The sequence below is a fragment of the Bos mutus genome, chromosome 4 (genome assembly GCF_027580195.1).
Source record: "Bos mutus isolate GX-2022 chromosome 4, NWIPB_WYAK_1.1, whole genome shotgun sequence".
In the NCBI taxonomy this organism is placed as follows: domain Eukaryota; kingdom Metazoa; phylum Chordata; class Mammalia; order Artiodactyla; family Bovidae; genus Bos; species Bos mutus.
In genome coordinates this window covers 55,234,292-55,256,328 of record NC_091620.1, presented here as the reverse complement: position 1 = coordinate 55,256,328, position 22,037 = coordinate 55,234,292, and the positions used below count along the sequence as shown (strand labels likewise).

Genomic DNA, 22,037 nt, shown 5'->3' with positions numbered 1-22,037 from the left:
TGAAACAGAAGAATCTCTGGTTAGGCCATCAACCCACTGGTACTTGAGCATGTCTTCCTGAGAACATGTCACTTCTGTGATCTTTCTGCCAAAGATACAAAACTCCTGTGGAATCATAAGGACACAAACCCACACTGAGGGACAGTCTGCAAAACAACCAGCCTGTAATCACCAAGTTTCAAGGTGAAAATCAAGGGACGACTGAGGAACTGGTTGAGAGTTTTGGGCATATTGCAATGAATCCTCTTGTTATAAAAGACCTTACAGAACATTTGGCAAAACAAGTGGGATATGCGTAAATACCTGCTAAGTCACTCAGTTTTAGTCAGTGTTCTGAAATTTTAGTCAGAAATTTTCATGAAAATTTTAAAAATATGTAATGTAGTTAAGACCCAGATTTGCATTCAGCAAGACCTGAGTCTGAATCCTGGTTCTGCCGCTTAATTTGACAGAAATATAGTTTTACAGTTTCCTCATCTATAAAATAGAGATAATAACAGCTATTGCACAGGATATTCTAAATAGCAAATAATATGCTTGGCACGGAGGAGAGCAAGCATCAGGAGCTCAATAAATGGACAGCCTTGAGAGTGCGACATGCTTGTGCCTGTAACACTCTATGACTCCAGAATAATAACAGTTAACTTGGGCCATGCTTTTAATGAGCCTTGATGCCCAAAATCCCAAGAGAATCCAAATAAAAGTCACCTCAATCAGTACTGAAAGTAAATCTATTTTCAAATTGATGCATTCCTATCACTTCCTAAAAGCAAACAATGGGAATATTCTTCAAATCCAAAGAAACATCTCCTGGCTATCTTGGTGCCCCCTTGATATCCATCACCAGGTGGTGACAAGGAAGGTACCGCCCCTTTGGTCACCTCCCCTTCTCACGCTTCCTAGCCTCCTGCAGGCGAAGGGCCAAAACAGCATTGGCATCTGTCCCACCTGGGGTGAAAGGGAAACAAAGCCAGTTCCAGACTGGACGCCTTGGCCCCAGGCCTGAGGGAGGGCTCGTCCTCTGCCCTACCCCAACACAACCCTCCTTTGTCAGCAGCACAGAGGCGCCCTCACACTGCCTCTCTCCAGGGACCCTGGGCAACTTCCCATGGGACAGTTGGGTTTCAAAATCTTACAGAATATCCAAGAACTCATTGAGTTATCAAATAACAAGTGTTTATTCTTTTCTGAGGCCAGTTTCAACACACATGAAGAGAACCCTCTAAACAAGAAACTTGTTTTTACATGTCATCTCTGAAAACCCAGCTCATTCTTTTCCCTCAAGTCATCCTTTTATTTTTGATTTGCCAGTTTCTGTCTCAGACATTCTCCTCATTCCTTCTGTGTATTCCCGGCTTCCCATTCGCCGCAAGCTTCCTGCTTCCTGCCTACAGGCAGCCCTCTCTGGCTCTCCACCCACGTTCCCCTCTCTCCCTTCCATCACAGACTCTCCCAGTCGCGATCAATGAGCAACAACAGCCGCACCTGCCAAGCTGTTAATAGAGCCCACGTGGGCTTGGGGTGGGGCCAGACCCCATCCTCCAGAAGAAGCTCCTCCCACACACAGGTAAGCCTTCTCCTGCCGCACTTCCCACGACCCTGGTACTCTGAAACTTCCACCCAGGAGAGAACCCGCAGGGCCGCCCAGACACTGCTCTTTCGTGTCAATGTACACGTGACACAAATGACTCCCGTGGTTCAGGATGGAGTCTCTGGGAAGAGGAAGGAGTGTCACGTGGCTCCTGCATGCTCTGTAAGAATATTGTGCATCCGCCAAACAGGCCTCAGAAGCAGGAAATCGGATTCCCCCACCCCACAAGAGACGCATATCCTGATCCACCAAAGAAATTCCTTTGTTCATTTCCCACCCCCACTTCCCCTTTCCAAAGCTGTAGGAGGACCAACAAGAATAGGAATGTCAGCCCCAGCAATGACAGCTGGCCATCGGCCTTACAGGCTGTCCTAACCTTGTTTTCCCATGCACAAGCTCACTGAACCCAGAACAAATGCAAGCCATGCTTCTTCCCCACTGTCCTCCACAAGTTTCTAATCATTAGTGCAGTGAAGTTTGTTGTAAGCTAGATTCTCCTGTAAATCTGGGCCCCAGGAGCTAGAGCATATTTCATTGATTCTGTAATGCACATTTTTTCACATTTTAATTTCTTCTTGATTTGGGATACATCTTACAACAGACATCATGTTGTTATTTTTTGACAGCGTTCTTAGTTTCTTGAGATACATAAAATGATGCTTCTAACAACCAACACATTTGAGATCTGATGAAATACATTAAATGCTTTAGGTCTCAAAGCACCAGAGAGAATGCTCTGAGCAGTATGTCCCTCAAGCTCTCCACACCTGGCCACACTCTGTCACCTGAGGCTAGAAGACAAAGGGATGGGTAAGAAGGAGACAAGACCCTCTCCATCTAGAATAAATGCAGTAGCACATATTTATATGAAGCTGTTCTTTCTCCTTAAGACTAAACTTAGGATTCTAAGCCAGGCTCAGTACAAAAATGGATGTATTTATATGGAGACACAAAGAAAGGCTGAAAATGTTTCCTTCCCAAAGAGAATAGCATATTACCTTGGCTCAGATGGTAAAGAATCCGCCTGTAATGCAGGAGACCTGGGTTCGATCCCTGGGTTGGGAAGATCCCCTGGAGAAGGGAACAGCTACCTCCTCCAGTATTCTAGCCTGGAGAATTCCATGGACAGAGGAGTCTGGCAGGCTACAGTCCATGGGGTCGCAGAGTTGGACGTGACTGAGCGACTTTCACTTCCAAAGACAATCTAAAGATTCAGATACATAAGGAGCAAAGCTCCTTTTACCTGCATGATACTAGTATACACTGTTGATTCCTAGTAATATGGTTTTAGATTCATCTCAATTAATATTTATAAAATACTTCCTTTGCGTTCTGTTCTGGGCTAAGTGTAAGGAGTAAAAAGATGAATAAACATGTTGAGTATCTAAGGTGTTCAGACCAGCAACAGTGATAGAAACAAAAACAGCTACAAGGTGTGTGCGCAGCTCAATCTCTGTCATGTCCGACTCTAGTGACTCCATGGACTGTAGCCCGCCAGGCTCCTCTGTCCATGGGATTTCCCAGGTGAGAATACTGGAGTGCGTTGCCATTTCCTCCTCCAGGGGATCTTCCTGACCCAGGGATCAAAGCCACGTCTCCTGTGTCTCATGCATTGGCAGGCGAATTCTTTACCACTGAGCCACCTGGGAAGCCCCCAACTAAAAGGCAGGTAACACATAAAACATTATGAGACTACAGAAGTGAGAACAGTTGATTCTTCCTAGGAACTAGGCAAAGACCTTGCGAAAAGGGAAGGCACTGAGACCAGGGCAGAGGTTGGCCAGGAGGAAGGATGAACGCGGTGCACATCCTGCACCACGGCACACGGCACCCCTGGGAGGCCGAAGACGGACCTCAGCAGAAGATGAGACTGCTGAGGCAGAACGGAGCGACAAGAGAGCCTCACGTGCCTCCAGAGAGACTCTGGAGCTTGGATTTTATCTGTGGGTTAATTTTTAAAGACAGTAGTTACGAGATCTTTTCAGACAGTTTCAAGGGGACAAGATGAGACCGTTCAGAGGGAACTCTTAGAACAAGGTACCAGAGTAGTGACGTACACTTAAGATACACAGTGCAAAGGCATGGAAGCAAAAGCCCTCGATGAGTATCGGGACAAGAAAAGGGGGGCCACGGGAATACCGACTGTTATCCGCCAGGCTCACACCCCCCCAATCCCTGCTGCCCTTACGTGGAATCCAGCAGGGTCCCGTCCAGAAGTGAGGCATTGTAGTGATACTTGAGGTAATCCCCTTTCTTACTCAGCACTGAGCAGTCAGGGGGCTTGTAGTGGGAGGTGATGCTGATGGAGTCTGACGGGTTGTGAAAGTCAATCACGTGGATGTCAAACACCAGCACGGCCGAGCCAGGGATGTTCCCTAGAGGACAGACACAGGCAATTAGAATAGTAGCAGCACACCTGACCCCTCGTGTCACCAGGTACTCGTCACAGACCTCAGTGAGAAACGCAGGGACCCAGCTATGTAATCCTAGGGATGCTGGAAGAACAAAGCTAGAAGGGCTGTTAAAATGTAAACTAACTCAGTTTTATAGATGGGGAAACTGAGGCACAGATTTGTCCAGGGTCCACAGTCAGGAGCACAGTTTGGACTAAAAGTCAAGACAGTGCACTACTGCCCCATGGAATGGTTAAGCCTGAAAGACTTACAGCTAAGTTCATCAGAGATGAGAAAACTAAAGCTCAGCCAATTAACACTTGCCCCGCTCCTGCTAGAAGAGGTGAAATAAGAAAATCAGTTAGAGAAATAAAATCACTTTAGTGCCCTACCACTGCTCAAGAGAAGCAAAACAACAGTAACTTCATGGGGGGAAGTTCAGTTCAGTCGCTGAGCTGTGTCCAACTCTTTCCGACCCCACGGACTGCAGCACGCCAGGCTTCCCTGTCCATCACCAACTCCCAGAACTTGCTCACACTCATGTCCATTGAGTCGGTGATGCTATCCAACAATCTCATCCTCTGTCATCCCCTTCTCCTCCTGCCTTCAATCTTTCCCAGCATTAGGGTCTTTCCCAGCATCAGCATCATGGGGGAAAATACCTAGCTAAAACTGGCCCATATACACCCCTTAAGATATACACCTAACAGTTCACAAAGTGCTTTATGACACGTCCTGTTCTACACAAAGTTATTGCACTTCCACTTTTGAGAACATTATCTCACATCGTATATGAGATAATGTTTTACACTGTGTGTGTGTGTGTGTGTGTGTGTGCTAAGTCACTTCAGTTGTCTGACTCTTTGTGACCCAGTGAACCATAGCCTGCCAGGCTGCTCTGTCCATGGGATACTCCAGGCATGAATACTGGAGTGGGTAGCCATGCTCTTCTCCGGGGGATCTTCCGACCCTGGGATTGAACCCACATCTCTTACATCTCCTGCAATGGCAGGCAGGTCCTTTACCACTAGAGCCACCTGGGAAGCCCATTTTACACGTTACAAAGCATTTTTCACATACATTCTCTTATTAAATCTCTGCAGCAACCTTGTTGGGTAAATATTATCATAAATTCAGGAACAGCAATTCCTGCATGAATCTAATGACCGCTTCTAGGGAGGCATCAGTTGTTAACCACATTTGCCAAATCATTTCAGAATTTAAATGTAAAAGATTTGTAAACAATAATACTTAGAATCAAGAATGTATAATATTTTCATTAGCATTTTGCAGACAAGGAAACCAACTCATATATAACTTGTTCAAGAAAATAACACAGCTATCAACAGAATTCAGTAGAGATACGTGAACATCAACAGCCCCTCCTCACCCCGATCTTCCAACTCCCACCATGTACTTTTCTGTTTTTTGTCTGCTTTCTCTCTAACACATACTTAATGGATAGGTGCTTATTAAGTACCAGGCACTCTTGTAAGTGCTTTCGATGTATTAGTTTATTTAATCTCATTATAATCATATTCCCAACCTACAGATGAGGAAACCGAGGCACAGGTTTAGACACCTGCCCGAAGTTACCAAGGTGTAATTAGAGAAGCTTGTGCGTCCACAGCAGAACACAGGTGCCTGATATTCACTAGTGATGGGGAGTTGCTAACGTGAGCAGTAACAAGATGCAGGATCTTTTCCATAGGAACCAGGTACTGCCAACTGCCATAGGAAGGTGCTCAGAAACCAGAGTCAAGGGCCGCTCTCTGCAGGAAACAGGACATGCTAACAGGGGTGAGTGGCTGTGGAGCCATCTCAATGGTTTCTCAATCTTGGTTATCCCTTACAATCGACTGGGAATGAACCTTGAAAACATTATGCTCTGACACAGAAAGACAAATATTGTATGTTTTCAATTATGTGAGACACTTGGAATAGGCAAACTCGTGGAGACAGAAAGTAGAATGACGGTTCACGTGGGCTGGAGGGAGAGAGGGTAATGGAGAGTTTGGGATGATAGAAAAGTTCTGGGTATGTTGATGGTTATACCACATTGTGAATAAATTCAATGGCACAGAACTGTAAACTTTAAAAAGTGTTTAAATGGTAAATATGTACATTTCACCACAATAAAAATTAATTCACCACATTCACAGAATAAAAGAAAAAGTCATGATGACCTGAAAAAAAAAATCACCTGGGTGCCCTCTAAGATTCAGATTTAGCTTATCTAGTGCAGTGGTCTGTCTCGGTCTTGGGTGCTATCAGGATGTCCTGCAGAACTGGGTGAAAATACAAAGGGCCAGGGCTTTTCCCAGGCAGCACCTTTGGTTCTGTAATCTTTTAGCTCTCAGGCGATTCTCTTCTGTGACAGCACCAACATTTGAGAATAGCTGAACTAGAGTGCCGCCAGGCATAGTATGGTTCTGTTTTGTTTCCCAGGGCTTTTGTGTTGCTTTGTTTTGCCCCTCTAAGGGGCAGCCAAGTTTAAGGAACACTGTGCTAAATGGTCTGTAAGTGAGCAGCGGATGCTATTTAGGAAGCCCTTGAATCGTGGTGCTGGAGAAGACTCTTGAGAGTCCCTTGGACAACAAGGAGATCAAACCAGTCCATCCTAAAGGAAATCAACCCTGAATATTCATTGGAAGGGCTGATGCTGAAGCTGAAGCTCCAGTACTTTGACGACCTGATGCAAAGAGTCAACCAGGGAACAGAACCTGATGCTGGGAAAGATTGAAGGCAAAAGGAGAAGAGGGCAGCAGAGGATGAAATGGTTAGATAGCATCACTGACTCAAGAGACATGAATTTGAGCAAACTCCAAGAGATACTGAAGGACAGGGAAGCCTGGCATGCTGCAGTTCATGGGATCGCAAAGAGTTGGACACGACTGAGCGACTGAACATCTCCATGAAGAGGACCAGGCTGCAGGCCATGGTTGGTATAGGAGATTGGTGAGAAAGAAAGCTGCATCTTGAGCAGTTCCATTAACTTCTCTGAAGAAAGTATGTGGATGAAGCCCAGAAAGGGACAAGGACCTGATGGCACTGGGCCAATGCAAATTTAACCTCCCTGTGCCAACTGTATGACTGAACTACATTCAAGATGGCTGTTCTCTTGCTCTCTGTACTGCCCCTGCTTGACCAATTCCTGCTTCACTCACATCACTGTCCAATTATCTTAATCATAGTGCTTAATCAGTAACTGCCTACAGGTGTGGCCGGTGCCAGATGCTGGTTTTCCTAGTAACTGATGATGAGCCAACCTGATGACAGTTCCCCCTATAAATGGTGGCCCATTCTCCCCAGTGTAGGGGAGCAAAATTTACCACCCCAAAACATCTCTTTGACATGTGCATTATTTCAAGTTGAGAGCAAGACCCAAAAGACTCAAACAAAAACCCTCTTTTATCTCCTACTTAACTGCCTAAAGAATGTAGATAGAGGACCTGTTCGGGGGTAGGGGAGGTGGGGAGCTATACCATAGATTACTACAGTATGAATTAGGTGTGTAGACAGGGAGGAAACTAGCAGTCTGTTAGTTAAAATTTCTCTCAGGTCCCAATGTCTGTGTGGCCTAACAAATATCTGTATACCTAACACTTGCTTTACCTTCTCCAAGTCAATCACCTTCCTCCCTTTTGAAGTCTGAAAACACTACACCCAACATCCTCTTCTGTCTTTAGCTAAAGGTGATGTTAAGGCGAGGGCTTCAAACATTTTGGTGAGTTACTCAGTTTCCTTAGATTCCTCCCATATATACGTCCTTAAACTTTGATTTTCTCCTGTTATTCTGTCTCATATCAATTTAATTCCTAGACCAGCCAGAAGAACCTAGAAGCATAGAGGAAATGATTTTCCTCCCCATTACCAGCAAACTTGAAATCTAGCTTTTCATCATGGCACCAGCCTCCTCTTTGAATAAACCCATAACCAATGCAGAAAAGTAGTCGTCAATTTTCTCCACTAGATAAGCTTCCTCAAGAAGAGACACAGATGACAAAAAAATAAAGCCGACTGGCACTTTGGACCAGAAGGAAGCTCGGTGACTCCTTGGAAGCATGAGTTTCCTCTGAGAGCTCTGGGACTTCCGGTTGGAGTCCTCAGTTCTCCATATATGGGTTTCAACAAGTCACAGCCTAATGGAAAGGCATTCTTCCCCTCCACTTGTGACACAGGCAGTAAGAGCCCTGGGTCCAATTCAGCTCCATACTAATTAGCTATTGTGGACTCAACCTCTTTGGGGCTCATGTTCTTAACTGAGAACTGTTTTGAAGTTTGAACGAGCTTATATATGAGAAATCTTTGAGAGTATGGGTCAAACATTAGCTTCTCTTTCAACTTTTGAAAAAGAGTGCTTAAAAGAAAATGTGCTCAAGAGAGGGGGGAGATATATGTATACTAATAGCTGATTCATGCTGTTGTACAGTAGAAACTAACATTATAAAACAACTACCCTCCAATTTAAAAAAAAGGTAATGTGGAAGTTGGGGGGCAGAAAACCATTGAGGAAGTGATGCTTCCACAACCCTGCAGTAGAATTTATTCTCCACTTCACGGTCGGGAACATATCCAGGTGCTCTAAAGTTAGGGCTGAACCCCATGGAACAAAGCAGACAGTAAAAAGGCCCAGAGCCTTTACAGAAGGACTGTCCCCTCCCCTCCATCAACCCTGTAAGAGAACATAACTGCAACAAAATGAAATGCTGATCAATTGGAGAACCCAGAAGAGCCCAGCATTTCTTCCTTCCGCAAATATTCCCGATCCTGTGGTATTCGGTAAGGAAGCTACAGATTTCCTCTGGGTCCTGACACCCTTCTAAGGTCAGTCCCTCCATGATTAAAGTTAGGTCCTGTGCAAATCCTGCAGAAGGCTAGAGGTACTTGTTAACCAACAGGTCAGAGACAGATCCTGTGCAAGAGCACCTGGGTGTTACTTGCCAGGGTGCCCCTCCCTCCATGGCAACACATGATTCAGGGTGAAGCAGCCTTGTGCCCAGAAAATGTATGAGACTTCAAATGCTTCCCAGAACTTTATATAATTCTTTGCAAACTATCTCATACTTGAGAGAAAGCCAAAAGTAGAAAAATAATTTAACCAAATGTTTTCCATCAGCAATATTCTTCTTAGGGAAGGGAAGAATTAGTTCTAAGGGCATAACAAAACAGGGTACTCTGAAAGTATTTGTTTATTCCTGTATGTATTTGTCTAGAAGTAGATATTTGCATGGGGCTTCCCTGGTGGCTCAGCAGTAAAGAATCTACCTGCAGTGCAGGAGGTGTAGGAGCTGCGGGTTCAATCCCTAGGTTGGAAAGATCCCAGAGGAGGGCATGGCAACCCACTCAAGTATTCTTGCCTGAAGAGTCCCACAAACAGAGAAGCCTGGATGGCTGCAGTCCACAGGGTTGCACAGATTTGAACACGACTGAAGTGACTTAGTACAGCACAGACATTTACATAATACAAAAAAAAAAAAGACCATCAAGACACTAGACAAACAGGACAGGAAGTGAGGCCTGCTGAATGATCTTAAGATTGTAAGCTGTGACTTCTTGTGGCTTTATAACAGAAATTTAAGTCAGAGAAAAAAATACAACCAACCTGGGGCTTCTTAGACCTTTCAAACAAATCCTACTGGGAAAATTCTGAAATCCATATGATAGATGCAGTAGTAGAAGTCAGAAGAGGGTTAACGAAATGAATGTGTACAGCCAGCCAGGCCAGCCAGCAAAAAGAACACAAAAGCAAAACAATACTGCATCAACTATTCCTAAGTTAGCAAAGTTCCTGGTATATTAGAAAAAAAGAAAGGAAATATGGTTTGGAATAGATATGCATATTTGCACAAATATGGTTTATGCAACCATTAAAATTCTATGCAACCTGTTGGCATAAAACACTGTTCACAACAAATTAGATAAAGAGAAATTACAAAGTAATATGTGTAGATGATCACAATTTTTGTCAGTATTTATTAGTGTAAATGGATATGTATTTCCTTTTACCAATACAGATTCACATATACTCAAGATACAGAAGTATACAACCACTTTATAGTTGTATTAGTTTCCTAATGCTGCTGTAACAAATTACCACAAACTTGGTGGCTTAAAACAACAGAAATGTATTCTTATAACTCAGGGGTCAAAGTCTAAACTAAAGTTATTGGCAGGGATGTGTTTCTTTTGGAGGTTTCAGAGGAGAATCTGTTTTCTCATCTTTCAAGCTTCTCAAGGTCACCCTTCTTCCTCGGCTTGTGGCCCCTTCCTCCAGTTTCTCAGTCAGCAGCCTAGCATTTTCTCCTCTCTCTGGTCTCTTATAAAGATCCTGCTGCTGCTGCTGCTGCTAAGTCGCTTCAGTCATATCTAATTCTGTGCGACCCCATAGACGGCAGCCCACCAGGCTCCCCAGTCTCTGGGATTCTCCAGGCAAGAACACTGGAGTGGGTTGCCATTTCCTTCTCCAATGCAGGAAAGTGAAAAGTGAAAGTGAAGTTGCTCAGTCATGTCCGACTCTTAGCGACTCCATGGACTGCAGCCTACCAGGCTCCTCCGTACATGGGATTTTCCAGGCAAGAGTACTGGAGTGGGGTGCCATTGCCTTCTCCATATAAAGATCCTAGGAAGTACATTAAGGCCATCTGGATGATCCAGGATAACCTCCTCATCTCAAGACCCTCACCTTAATTATATCTGCAAAGTCTCTTTTGCCATGTAAAATAGCATATTCACATGTTCTGCAGATTAGAACATGGACATCTTTGTGGCCAGTATTCCATCTACCATATTAATAATGCTTATTCCTGGCTGGTGAGATTATGGGAAATTTTTGTTGTTGATGAGCTCTGTTTTCTTTTTCTAAAGTCAACATATATGATGTGATTTTTTTAAAAAGTTTGCTCTTTGGGTGACAAATATTCTAAAACTGGATTAATATGATAACTGTACATCTCAATACATTTACTAAAAGTCATTGAGTTGTATACCTAAAATAGGTGAATTTTATGGCATATTTCAATAAAGTTGTTAAAAACAAAAACCAAAATACAATGCACAGTATAGCAAATACAGACAACAATATTATAATCATCAAACTTGCTCATTATCAATTATCCCAACCCCCTCAAAAAAATGGTAATTATGTACCATGACAGAAGGGCTTCCCAGATGGCTCAGTGGTAAAGAATCTCCCTGCTAATCCAGGAGACTCAGGTTTGATCCCTGTGTCAGGTTCGATCCCTAGGTCAGGAACATCCCCTGGAGTAGGAAATGGGAACCCATTCCAGTATTCTTGCCTGGGAAATCCCATGGCCAGAGGAACCTGGCAGGCTATACAGTCCATGGGGTCGCAAAGAGTCGGACACAACTGAGCGACTGAACACACACCATGATAGAGGTGCTAATTATCACTACAATGGCAATCACATTACAATATATAAACATATCAAAATAGCATGTACACTTTAAATGCACACAATGTTATATGTCAAATATACTTCAACAAAAGAAGCGGGAGTTGGCATTTACTTTCAAATAGCTCAACAAAGAGAAAATAGTTTTACACATACAGAAAAAATAAATACATAGCAAGATGTTAACAACTGGTGAATCTAAGTGGAGTTCATTGCACAGTTCTTTCAACTCTGATGTAGTTTTAAATTTTTCAAAAGGAAGACGGGCAGGGGTAACAGGGAGAAACGGCAGAGCACCTCTAGAAACTAGAGTTATATTTGAGCATTCAAGTCTGAGGCTAGACTTTAGCTTCTATGCTTTGGCTCTCAAGAGGCCCTATTCCAAGCATTGTGGAAGCAGCAATTAGTGCTCTCAGTTTATCCTAGAAGCACCCAGAGCTCACCTCTTCCTTCCTCACCATACCCCAGGTGAGGGGGGACCACGATCCTCCGCTTCTCTCCGATGCAGACGCCAAGTAAACCTTCATCAATCCCAGGAATCACGTAGCCCTGCCCAATGTACGTGTCAAAAGTGCGGTTCCGCGAGTAGCTGGGAAAGAGGAAAAGAGCTTGGTCACAAGGGACGCCGCAGTTGCTGTGGAACAGGTTCCATGAAGCAGCCAGAGCACGGAGGCCTCCAGACCAGAGATGCGGTGCACCCTAGAGCTGGAGGACGAGCCAGGAAACATGCTTCCCTGAAATGGAGAACAAGGGTCCACACACAGCGTGGGAGCTGCTTCCAGCAGAAATGCTCACATAAAGAAGCCCTCCAGCATTTGGCTTTAGTCAGGTTATGAACTGGATGCAGGTTACAAGAAGCAACCATGCAGGAATGTAGCTAATGGAAACGACTGTACTCTTGGGGACCATGTTTAGTCAATGAAAAAAGCATCAAGGGGTCCTTAACAGAAACTAAGAATTTATCTGTGAGCTCCTGTAAACAGTTTTATTTAGAAGTTTTAAAGTCTTCTATTACTCTAATATAAAGTTTCAAAGGAAAGCCAAAAAAGGGAAAAAATTTAAAAAGAAATTAAGAATTTCTCTAAAGAGGAGAACACCTGTTTACGTGAGACATGAATATTTGGACTGCCAGAAAAGTAGTATATGTACTGAGAGCAGTTTAACTCTCCAGTCTCCACCAGGGCCTGGATGAACCCTCCCTGCTGTAATTGCTGCTCATCAAGCCACCTCCGGGTGAGTACCTGCCTTTCTCAATGTCTCTGGCAGGAGACCCAAGCATTCCGCTCAGTGGAGAGATCCAACCTCTCTGGTTCTGATTACACTATGAGTTTGGAGAGAATTGGGATAAATTTCCCAAAGCCTGGTGATTCCAGAATAAAATAATAAAACTTCAAACGTCAGGTCTGCTACCAAACTGACCTGCAATGATCTGCGCGCATTACCCACCCTTACATGGCGCAGATGTGGCAAAAAGCTTGTCCTGAAAGAGCCAGTTCACTGTCAGTGTCTCTTCAAACACAGCCCAAGGATGATGGCCTCAGAGAGAATGGCCAGCAGTGGGGGCAGGGAGATGAAAAGGCAGAGCTGTGAGGCGCTCTTCCTTCTCAGCGCCCCTCAGGGACCACAGAGCCACAGAGCATGAAGAAATGACAGTATCAAGTGACTCTCCTCAGCCAGGAAGCAGATTATTTACATAATTATCTGCATTTCATTGTATATGAATGGAAGACCTATTACATCATCACACTAGTTCCCTGTGAAGAGGGGAACTAGGAGGTTGATGGTCAAGGAGAGGGGGAAAATTCTTCCTTGTTTATCCTTTTATACTTCCAGAATTTTAAATCATGTCAATGTATCACTTAATAGGAAAAAAAAATGTTTAAAGAGAAAAAGAAAAAAAAAATAAAGAGAAAAAGAATATTCTCTATCATACAAATTAAAAAGTTACCATAGCTAAAGGTGTGATAGTGGCCCAGGAATAATAGCTAGATCACTGGAAAGGGATAAAAATTCTAGACCAAGACTCAAAGTGTATGTAAGAATTTAGTACATAATAAATGTCAGATTTTGGATGAGTGAGGAAAAGACAAGTTATTCAATAGTGCTGGAAAAACTAGCTAACCATCTGGGAAAAAAACATTTAGATCCTTATGGTCATACTGAACACCACAATAAATTCCAGATGGATTACAGATTTAAACATGAAAGAGTTTACAAGCATGGAGAGAGTCTGTGGAAGGTTTTTAATATTTGCCTCAAGTGGTGAAAATGGAAGGGGTTGATGTGAAATTATTACATTTTACTAAATATCTTTGCATTGTTTCACTTATACAATAAGAACATAATAGTTTCTCAAATAAAAATTCTAATACAGAACATTTTAAAGGATAAAAAAAAACAATGAGAAAGGCATGAGGAAAATACAGGTAGATATTTATATACCCTAGGCGAGGGGAGAACTTTTAGCAAGTTATCCAAAACAGAATATATATGTGTAAGAATTTACATAAGAATAAAGGAAGCCATAAAGTAGATGTGGAATGCATTTAACAACATAAAAGGTTATATTTAAAACAGATCAAAAATCACAATAACCAAAATTAAAATGAAAATAAATAAGCAATATGCCTTCAACAATATGCAACCATAAAAGAGTTAGTATCTTTAATGTATCAAAATCCAAATTAATAAGGACAAATGCCAATATCCTCAATATAAAAACAGGCAAAAGACACAACCAGGTAAATCACAAAAGAAAACATCCAAATAGTCAATAAACATTTTAAAGAATTTCAACCTTAATAGCAATCAAATAAATTCCGATTAAAATTATAAAATTCTATTTTTCTCCTATAAATTAGCAAAAATAATTTATAAATGATACCTAATGTTGCTGAGTTTGCAGGGAATGGGGTACTCTTAGTGATGTAAAACCTTCCTTAAGGATAGCTTAGTAGTTATATCAAAAGCTGTAAAAATATACATAACTTTAGATCTAGAGATTCTTCTAGACATTTATCCTAAGGAAACAATTATATTATTTAAGATTTTACTACAAAAGTAAGTACTGCAGCTCTACTTAGAACATCAAAAGGTAGAAAATAATGAGGACTGATTACTAAATTAAGGCAAATCTTTATAATAGAATATTACTTAGCTCTTAGGATGAGTTAGATCCCAGTATACTAAAATGGAAATCTGTTTGAAACCTAAGAAAACTGTGGTTCCATTAACAAGGGAAGAAATCTGGTATCTACTTGGAAAATGGCCTTTCAACTAGAAATGTAATTCCAGGGAATAAAAGACAGAACCAAGCTCATATGTGACTCAATCACACACATGTGCACAAACACACACATACAGACACACTGAGTTTTTTTGATAGAAAAAGAATAAAAACAACTCCATGTCATCAGTGGGGAATGGTTAAATAAATATGGTATGGTCACCCAATTCACTACAGACAAAAAAATGAGTTCTCTCAATGCATTAATATGGAAAAAGTCCCAAAGTGAAAAAAGGCAAGGGGCAGAATAGTGCATATAGTACATAGCATTATGTTCCGTATGGATATATAATACATAATGTTATATATGTGTGCATACAGTATTCTATATGCTATATTCTATAAAGGGAGAAGATATTAATAATATAACAATTGTATTTGATTATATCTGCATTAGAAAAAAATCCACACACTTGAAGAATAAGAAAAGAAACTTATTAATAAAAGTGGTTAACTCTAAGTGGCTTGTGGAGAGGGGGATGTAAGGTTGGCAGGGGTGATTAATACAACATATCTTAATGCATATTTTGTTTTAATTTTGAACAATGTAACTATTGCCTTTTTCCAAAAAATCAAATGAAAAATTTAAAAGAAGGGATCCTAGGAGCAGGAAATGACTTATGCAAATAAAAGTATACCATATAAAAATTCTTCTGTAATGTTTCCAGATGACTAATTAAACAGGAAGCCTCTTACCTCAGAGAGACAAGAAGACTGCTGTCACTACTTGTTTGCTCTGTAGGAAGCTAAAGGAATGTCTCCCAAACAACACAAACCAAATGCCTGTTGCCTGATCAAGACTGCAAGCTAAGCGTGATAAACAATACAAAACTGAGTAATGACAGGCTCGGTAATTAGCCTCCTAATTAGTATCAGGATGGGAGGAGCATAATGCAGTCAAACAGTTCCTGCAGCAGATAAGTCATCAAAGTTTGCAAAGCACTTCCACCCACCTTCTCTCTTTAATCTAACCATCTCTTTGAGAAAGGAGCTAACAACAGGCAAAAAACTGATGCTCAGAGAGGTTAAATGCCTCAGTGCACCACATACAGGGCCTGGAATCCAGGTCTCCTGATACTAGGTCTGTTCTCTTTCCATCCTACGGCCTGGACTTCACTTCCAGTCACTTCCCGTCTCAGACTCAAGAGCTGGGTTTGTACTTGGATCATTGAGCACGGTCTACAGGGGTGGTGGGAGTTAGCATGAGCCCTCCTGCTTTCCTACAGAGCCCAGGGAGACTGTTCTAACAGCCTCTGAAGGAATTCAGTATCAAACAATACAAACCTATATGGAAGATGAAAATACTAACTCCAGATCAGCACTGACAAGCAAACAGATCATGGTCCCGCCAGCTGTAAACTGCAGTTAATAGATGTTCTGGTCAGTGAAGGACCCTGTTTGCTCACCTGGAATCAAAGAATGTGCCGTCCAGGAGCGTGCCGTTGTAATGATACCTGAGAAAGTCCCCGCTTTGACTTCGCCGCTCACAGTTTTCAGGCACTACTTTATTCTCAATGGAAATGCCATCCTTAGGGTTATGGAGGTCCAATAACGCAACATCAAACACCAGAGATGCCTGACCAGGAATGTCTTTCCCTAGAGTGGAATGAAGTAAGATGATGAAATCAGGACACAAGATTTAGGAAGTACTGTAACTACAATTCAACACCCACAGCATTGGTGTTACACATTCCTTGAAGTTTTCAAGCCAAGGAAATAAATGTTCTTTCACGTCTTGGGTGGTTCCCCATGGAACCTTCTGTCTCACTATGGTGTCCAATCGTGGGCTGACAGGTATAATTTGAAGCCTGGCTTCCTCAGAAACAGGAGCAAACCAATATTAATGACATGGAGACCACTGTGACCACATTTTCTATGCTTGTGCTTGCAAATCAAGGCCTTGTGTGGGAGGTTATGCACCCACATGCAAACCCAAATACATACCTCTGTGGGCTTCTATTTGTGTACAGATGCAAATCGCAGACATTCCAAAGCTCGGACATGGTTCTGGAGAACACTACCTAGACTTGTTTTTTGGAACTCGTAGTCAATTTTCAAAAAATTTATTTTATTGAAGTATAGTTGCTTTATAATGTGTTAATTTTTGCTGTATAGAAAAGTGATTCAGTCATATATATATTTTTTCATATTCTTTTCCATTATGGTTTACTGCAGGACACTGATTGTAGTTCCCTGTTCTATACAGTAGAAGCATGTTGCCCCTTCATTCCATACACAATAGCTTCCATCTGCTAATTCCAAACTCCCCATCCATTCCTTTCCCACCGCCCTCCCCCTTGGCAACTACAAGTCTGTTCTCTGTCTGGGAACTCGCAGCTAATTTTTTAAAGAGGCAAAAATTCACTCCTTTAAATGCATCCAAAACAACATATAAACAAAACTAAAGTTAGCTAAGAGGGGGGAAAAAATGCCACCCACAATCCAAAATAGAAATAGTCCTCAAATCATGTCTATCTCATTTCAGGGTGGTACTGCTTCTCTTGGATATTCCTGGCAGTGAGGATTTATTGAATATGTGCAATGGGATAATCCACATGAAGAGATTACTGGGCACTAACTCTTCTTGCAGAGGTCAACATCCACCAATACCTGACTCTAAACCCAGGACTCTGGGATAAAAGGAAGTTAGTGACCTGACAAACACCTCTGTCAACACTCTTACTTGCTACTTGTTATGCCGTAAAAGGAGAAGGCCTGGGCAAGCGAACCACTGGGCATCCCGAGCCTGTGCTCCTTCAGCTGTCTCTGTTGCAGAACCATTCCCCCATCTCCTTTCCTTCAGAGGAATGGTGAAGTCTGCTGAAAGTGGGCTGCCAAGCTGGCCTCTGGAATGCCAGATGTGATCAATGCCTCAATTGCAGGTGTGGATATGGGAGGGTGTGTGTAGAATGTTAATCTTTTGTACTTTTCTCTATCTTTTAATTTAATAGAAAATAGAACACCTTAAAGTTTCACTTAACCCTGAAAGTGAAGTGAAAATGTTTGTCGTTCAGTCGTGTTCGACTCTTTGTGACCCCATGGACTGTAGCCCACCAGGCTCCTCTGTCCATGGAATTTTCCAGGCAAGAATACTGGAGTGGGTTGCCATTTCCTTCTCCAGGGGATTTTCCTACCCAGGGATCAAACCCACATTGCAGGCAGATTCTTTACTGTCTGAGCCACCAGGGAAGCCCTAGTGTTTAAATTTTTCTAGCATTATTAGGTACTACCTGAATGTTTGCTTTTTTATAACAACTTTCAGTTCAGTTCAGTGGCTCAGTCATGTCCAACTCTTTGCAACCCCATAGACTGCAGCAGGCCAGGTCTCCCTGTCCATCATCAGCTCCCGGAGTTTACTCAAACTCATGTCCATTGAGTTGATGATGCCATCCAACCATCTCATCTTCTGTCATCCCCTTCTCCTCCAGCCTTCAGTCTTTTCCAGCATCAGGGTCTTTTCCAACAAGTCAGTTCTTCAAATCAGGTGGCCAAAGTACTGGAGTTTCAGCTTCAGTATCACTCCTTCCAATGAATATTCAGGACTGATTTCCTTTAGGATGGACTGGTTGGATCTCCAGTCCCTGGTTGCTGTCCAAGGGACTCTCAAGAGTCTTCTCCAACATCTCAGTTCAAAAGCATCAATTCATTGGTGCTCAGCTTTCTTTATAGTCCAACTCTCACATCCATAGATGACTACTGGAAAAACCATAATTTTGACTAGATGGACCTTTGTTGGTAAAGTAAGGTCTCTGCTTTTTAATATGCTGTCTAGGTCAGAAGCAATTGAAGTGACTTAGCAGCAGCAGCAGGAGAAGGCAATGGCAACCCACTCCAGTACTCTTGCCTGGAAAATCCCAGGGACGGAGGAGCCTGGTAGGCTGCAGTCCATGGGGTCAAAAAGAGTCGGACACGACTGAGTGACTTCACTTTCACTTTTCACTTTATGCATTGGAGGAGGAAATGGCAACCCACTCCAGTGTTCTAGCCTGGAGAATCCTAGGGATTCTTGTGGGGCCTTGTGGGCTGCCGTCTATGGGGTTGCACAGAGTCGGACACAACTGAAGTGATTTAGCAGCAGCAGCAGCAGCAGCAGCAGCAGCTAGGTTGATCATAACTTTTCTTCCAAGGAGCAAGTGTCTTTTAATTTCATGGCTGGAATCACCATCTGCAGTGATTTTAGAGCCCAAAAAATAAAGTTGGTCACTGTTTCCATTGTTTCCCCATCTATTTGCCATGAAGTGATGAGACCAGATGCCATGATCTTCGTTTTCTGAATGTTGAGTTTTAAGCCAACTTTTTCACTCTCCTCTTTCACTTTCATCAAGAGGCTCTTTAATTATTCTTCACTTTCTGCCATAAGGGTGGTGTCATCTGCTTATCTGAGGTTATTGATATTTCTCCTGGCAATCCTGATTCCAGCTTGTGCTTCATCCATTCCAACATTTCTCATGATGTACTCTCCATATAAGTTAAGTAAGCAGGGTGACAATATATAGTCTTGACATACTCCTTTCCCAATTTGGAACCAGTCTGTTGTTTCATGTCCAATTCTAACTGTTGCTTCCTGACCTGCATACAGATTTCTCAAGGGGAAGGTCAGGTGGTCTGGTATTCCCATCTCCTTCAGAATTTTCCAGTTTGTTGTGATCCACACAGTCAAAGGCTTTGGCATAGTCAATAAAGCAGAAATAAATGTTTTTCTGGAACTCTCTTGCTTTTTTGATGATCCAGTGAATGTTGGCAATTTGATCTCTGTTGCCTCTGCCTTTTCTAAATCCAGCTTGAACATGGGAAGTTAATAGTTCATGTACTGTTGAAGCCTGACTTGGAGAGTTTTGATCATTACTTTGCTAGCATGAGAGATAAGTACAATTGTGCGGTAGTTTGAGCATTCTTTGGCATTGCCTTTCTTTGGGATTGGAATGAAAACTGACCTTTACAACTTTACTGAGATTTAATTCCCATACAATTCACCTACTTAAATTTATGCCTGGATAGCTGAGCAGAATGTCAAAGTATAAAGCATTTAAAAATAACTATTTTAAATAAACTATTCTAAATATTTAAATTAGCAATTATTTGTTTAAAATAAATGAATAACAGTCCTCACATCAGGCTAGGCATCTCTTTTTATCTGGTTCATTGTATGCATGTGGATGAAGACAAAAGGATTTGAGAGTCAAAGGGAATGAACTTCTACTAGCCAAGGATGACAAAATTTGAGTATCAATAAGATAAGAACATATCTTGAGGAGGGGAGAATTAAGATATATTTACAGTAGCTGTTTTCAAGCTGCTTTGTTCTTCTTTTAGAAGGTTTTTAAAGAAACTTCCTGCAGATCCTAAGTACCAAAAGTGGAAGTCAACAGGAGAGAAGGCTCCCCTCTCCTGCTCTGTATACAGACCTAGGGCCAGGAAACATAGCTTGGAAAACATTATATTAGGGGGTTATTAGAAGTTGGGTACCACTATCAGTAAACTTCTTAAATAGCATCACATTTTCGTTTCTTTTTTTTTTCTTGGCCACACTGCTCGGAGGCTTGTGGAATCTTAGTTCCCTGATGAGGGATGGAACCTATGCCTCCTACAGTGGAGGCTTGAAGCCCTAACCATTGGAATGCCTCCAGGAATGCCTCATTTCTATTCTTAACTACATATATCAGTTTGTTTAAATGCCTGAAGGTCTCATTGTTGTGTCAGCTTGTCAGTGTGATTAAATGTGCCTGAAATTCAAACATGAGTAAGAAATTCTATCAGCTAGTAAATAGTTTACCACTTGCCTCCATAGTGAAACTACAAACTGGACACGAATTCAAATTAATGTATCCTCTAAAATTATATCAGTACTTTGCATTTATTCACATGGAGCTAATGCCACAGGTAAAACCCATTAAGGAGGTACAAATCAGTGAAAAAAAACAACAATTTTGGCAACATAAGCTGAATTTCTACCTTGATGGCTACAACCTTTAGACTATCTAATTCAAATCTCATTTCACAGAAGGGAAAACATAGGTTGGAGAGGTTGGTGCCTAAGGTTACAGCTTCTGAGGCAATGGTAGACGGCTTACTTAAGAACAAAAATGACCGTGAATAGATGGAGATTTCTGCATCTTAACCATCAGTCAGCAGATGACCTAGACTAGCACTGTCCACCAGAACTTCCTGCAGTGATTGGAGTGCCTGTCCAGTACAGTAGCTCTCAGCAACAAGTAGCTTTTAAGTACCTGAACTGTGGCAGTGTGACCAAGGTACAGAATTTAAATTTTTATTTAACTTAATTTAAATGTAAATAGCTAAATATAGCTGGTGACTACCCTATTGGACACTGCAAGTCTAGACCACAAGTTCTGGTGGGTTTCACACAGTAAGTTAAACCAACCACTGCAAAAGAAATAGACAGATGAGAGTAGCTTGAAGAATGGGAAGGACTTACCGTCTCCATCTTCTCCATAGGCCAGAAAAGGAGGAATGGTGATGATGCGTTTTTCTCCCACACACATCCCCAACAGCCCTTTATCCATTCCAGGGATCAGCCAGCCAATTCCCACATAGGTGTCATATGTTTTCATGCGATTGTGACTGAAAACCAATGAGAAAAGGGAGAAGTTCCATACCACGAGGGCACCTCTAACTCATCCTTCAAAAGATTTTTGTTAAAATTTGAGCTGACTTTTGGTCAGCTCAAACTCAGCTGACCAATGGATTCATACCCATCCCTGGAGAAAAGGCAGGTATACACCTTTGTTCCCAATCACAGAGCAGCTGGGAACGAGTCCCTTTCCTGGTTTTTCCAAGGCCATAAAAAGTGGATGCGACAGAAGGAACTAAAGGGCATTTCAATGGTACTAGTACAAATGGCAGGGCTTACCTCGAATCAAACAGTGTCCCGTCCAGGAATGTCCCATTGTAGTGGTATCTTACAAAATCAGATACCTGGATGGTCCGAGGGCAACTGGGAGGCTTGAAGTAAGTGTGAATCTGAACCTGATCTTCTGAATTCCAAATATCCATCAGAAGTACATCAAAATGAAGCACTGAATCTGGGGGGATCACACCAGCTAGAAAATAAAGAGAGCTCACACTGAGAAGCTGCCGCCTTTCAAAGAAACACCAAGGATGCTGCCAAGGTGAATGGAAGTCAGAAGGGCTCAAGAGGTCACATACAATTCCAAAATGAGTGATGTTCCCTCCAAATGAAAAAAAAAAACCAATTTTTTTTGGCCACACCCTGCAGCTTGTAGGATCTCAGTCCCTCAACCAGGGATTTAACCCGGACCACAGTAGTCAAAGTCCGTTATTCCAACCACTAGCCAGCAGAGAACTCCCTCCCAGTGAAACTTAAAGAAAAA

The 22,037-nt window shown here is 42.2% G+C and overlaps 1 protein-coding gene across 1 annotated transcript in view; it reads right to left on the bottom strand.

Annotated features, from left to right (window-relative positions):
• The window catches only part of FKBP9 (FKBP prolyl isomerase 9), a 43,728-nt gene that overhangs the window by 6,869 nt on the left and 14,822 nt on the right, over nt 1-22,037 (bottom strand). The window contains exons 3-7 of the mRNA XM_070369512.1: nt 21,557-21,746; nt 21,122-21,267; nt 16,092-16,281; nt 11,843-11,988; nt 3,780-3,966 (exon numbers count right to left, since the gene is read on the bottom strand). Of these exons, the coding sequence (XP_070225613.1) occupies nt 3,780-3,966; nt 11,843-11,988; nt 16,092-16,281; nt 21,122-21,267; nt 21,557-21,746 (859 nt within the window). The remainder of the gene's footprint in view (nt 1-3,779; nt 3,967-11,842; nt 11,989-16,091; nt 16,282-21,121; nt 21,268-21,556; nt 21,747-22,037) is intronic.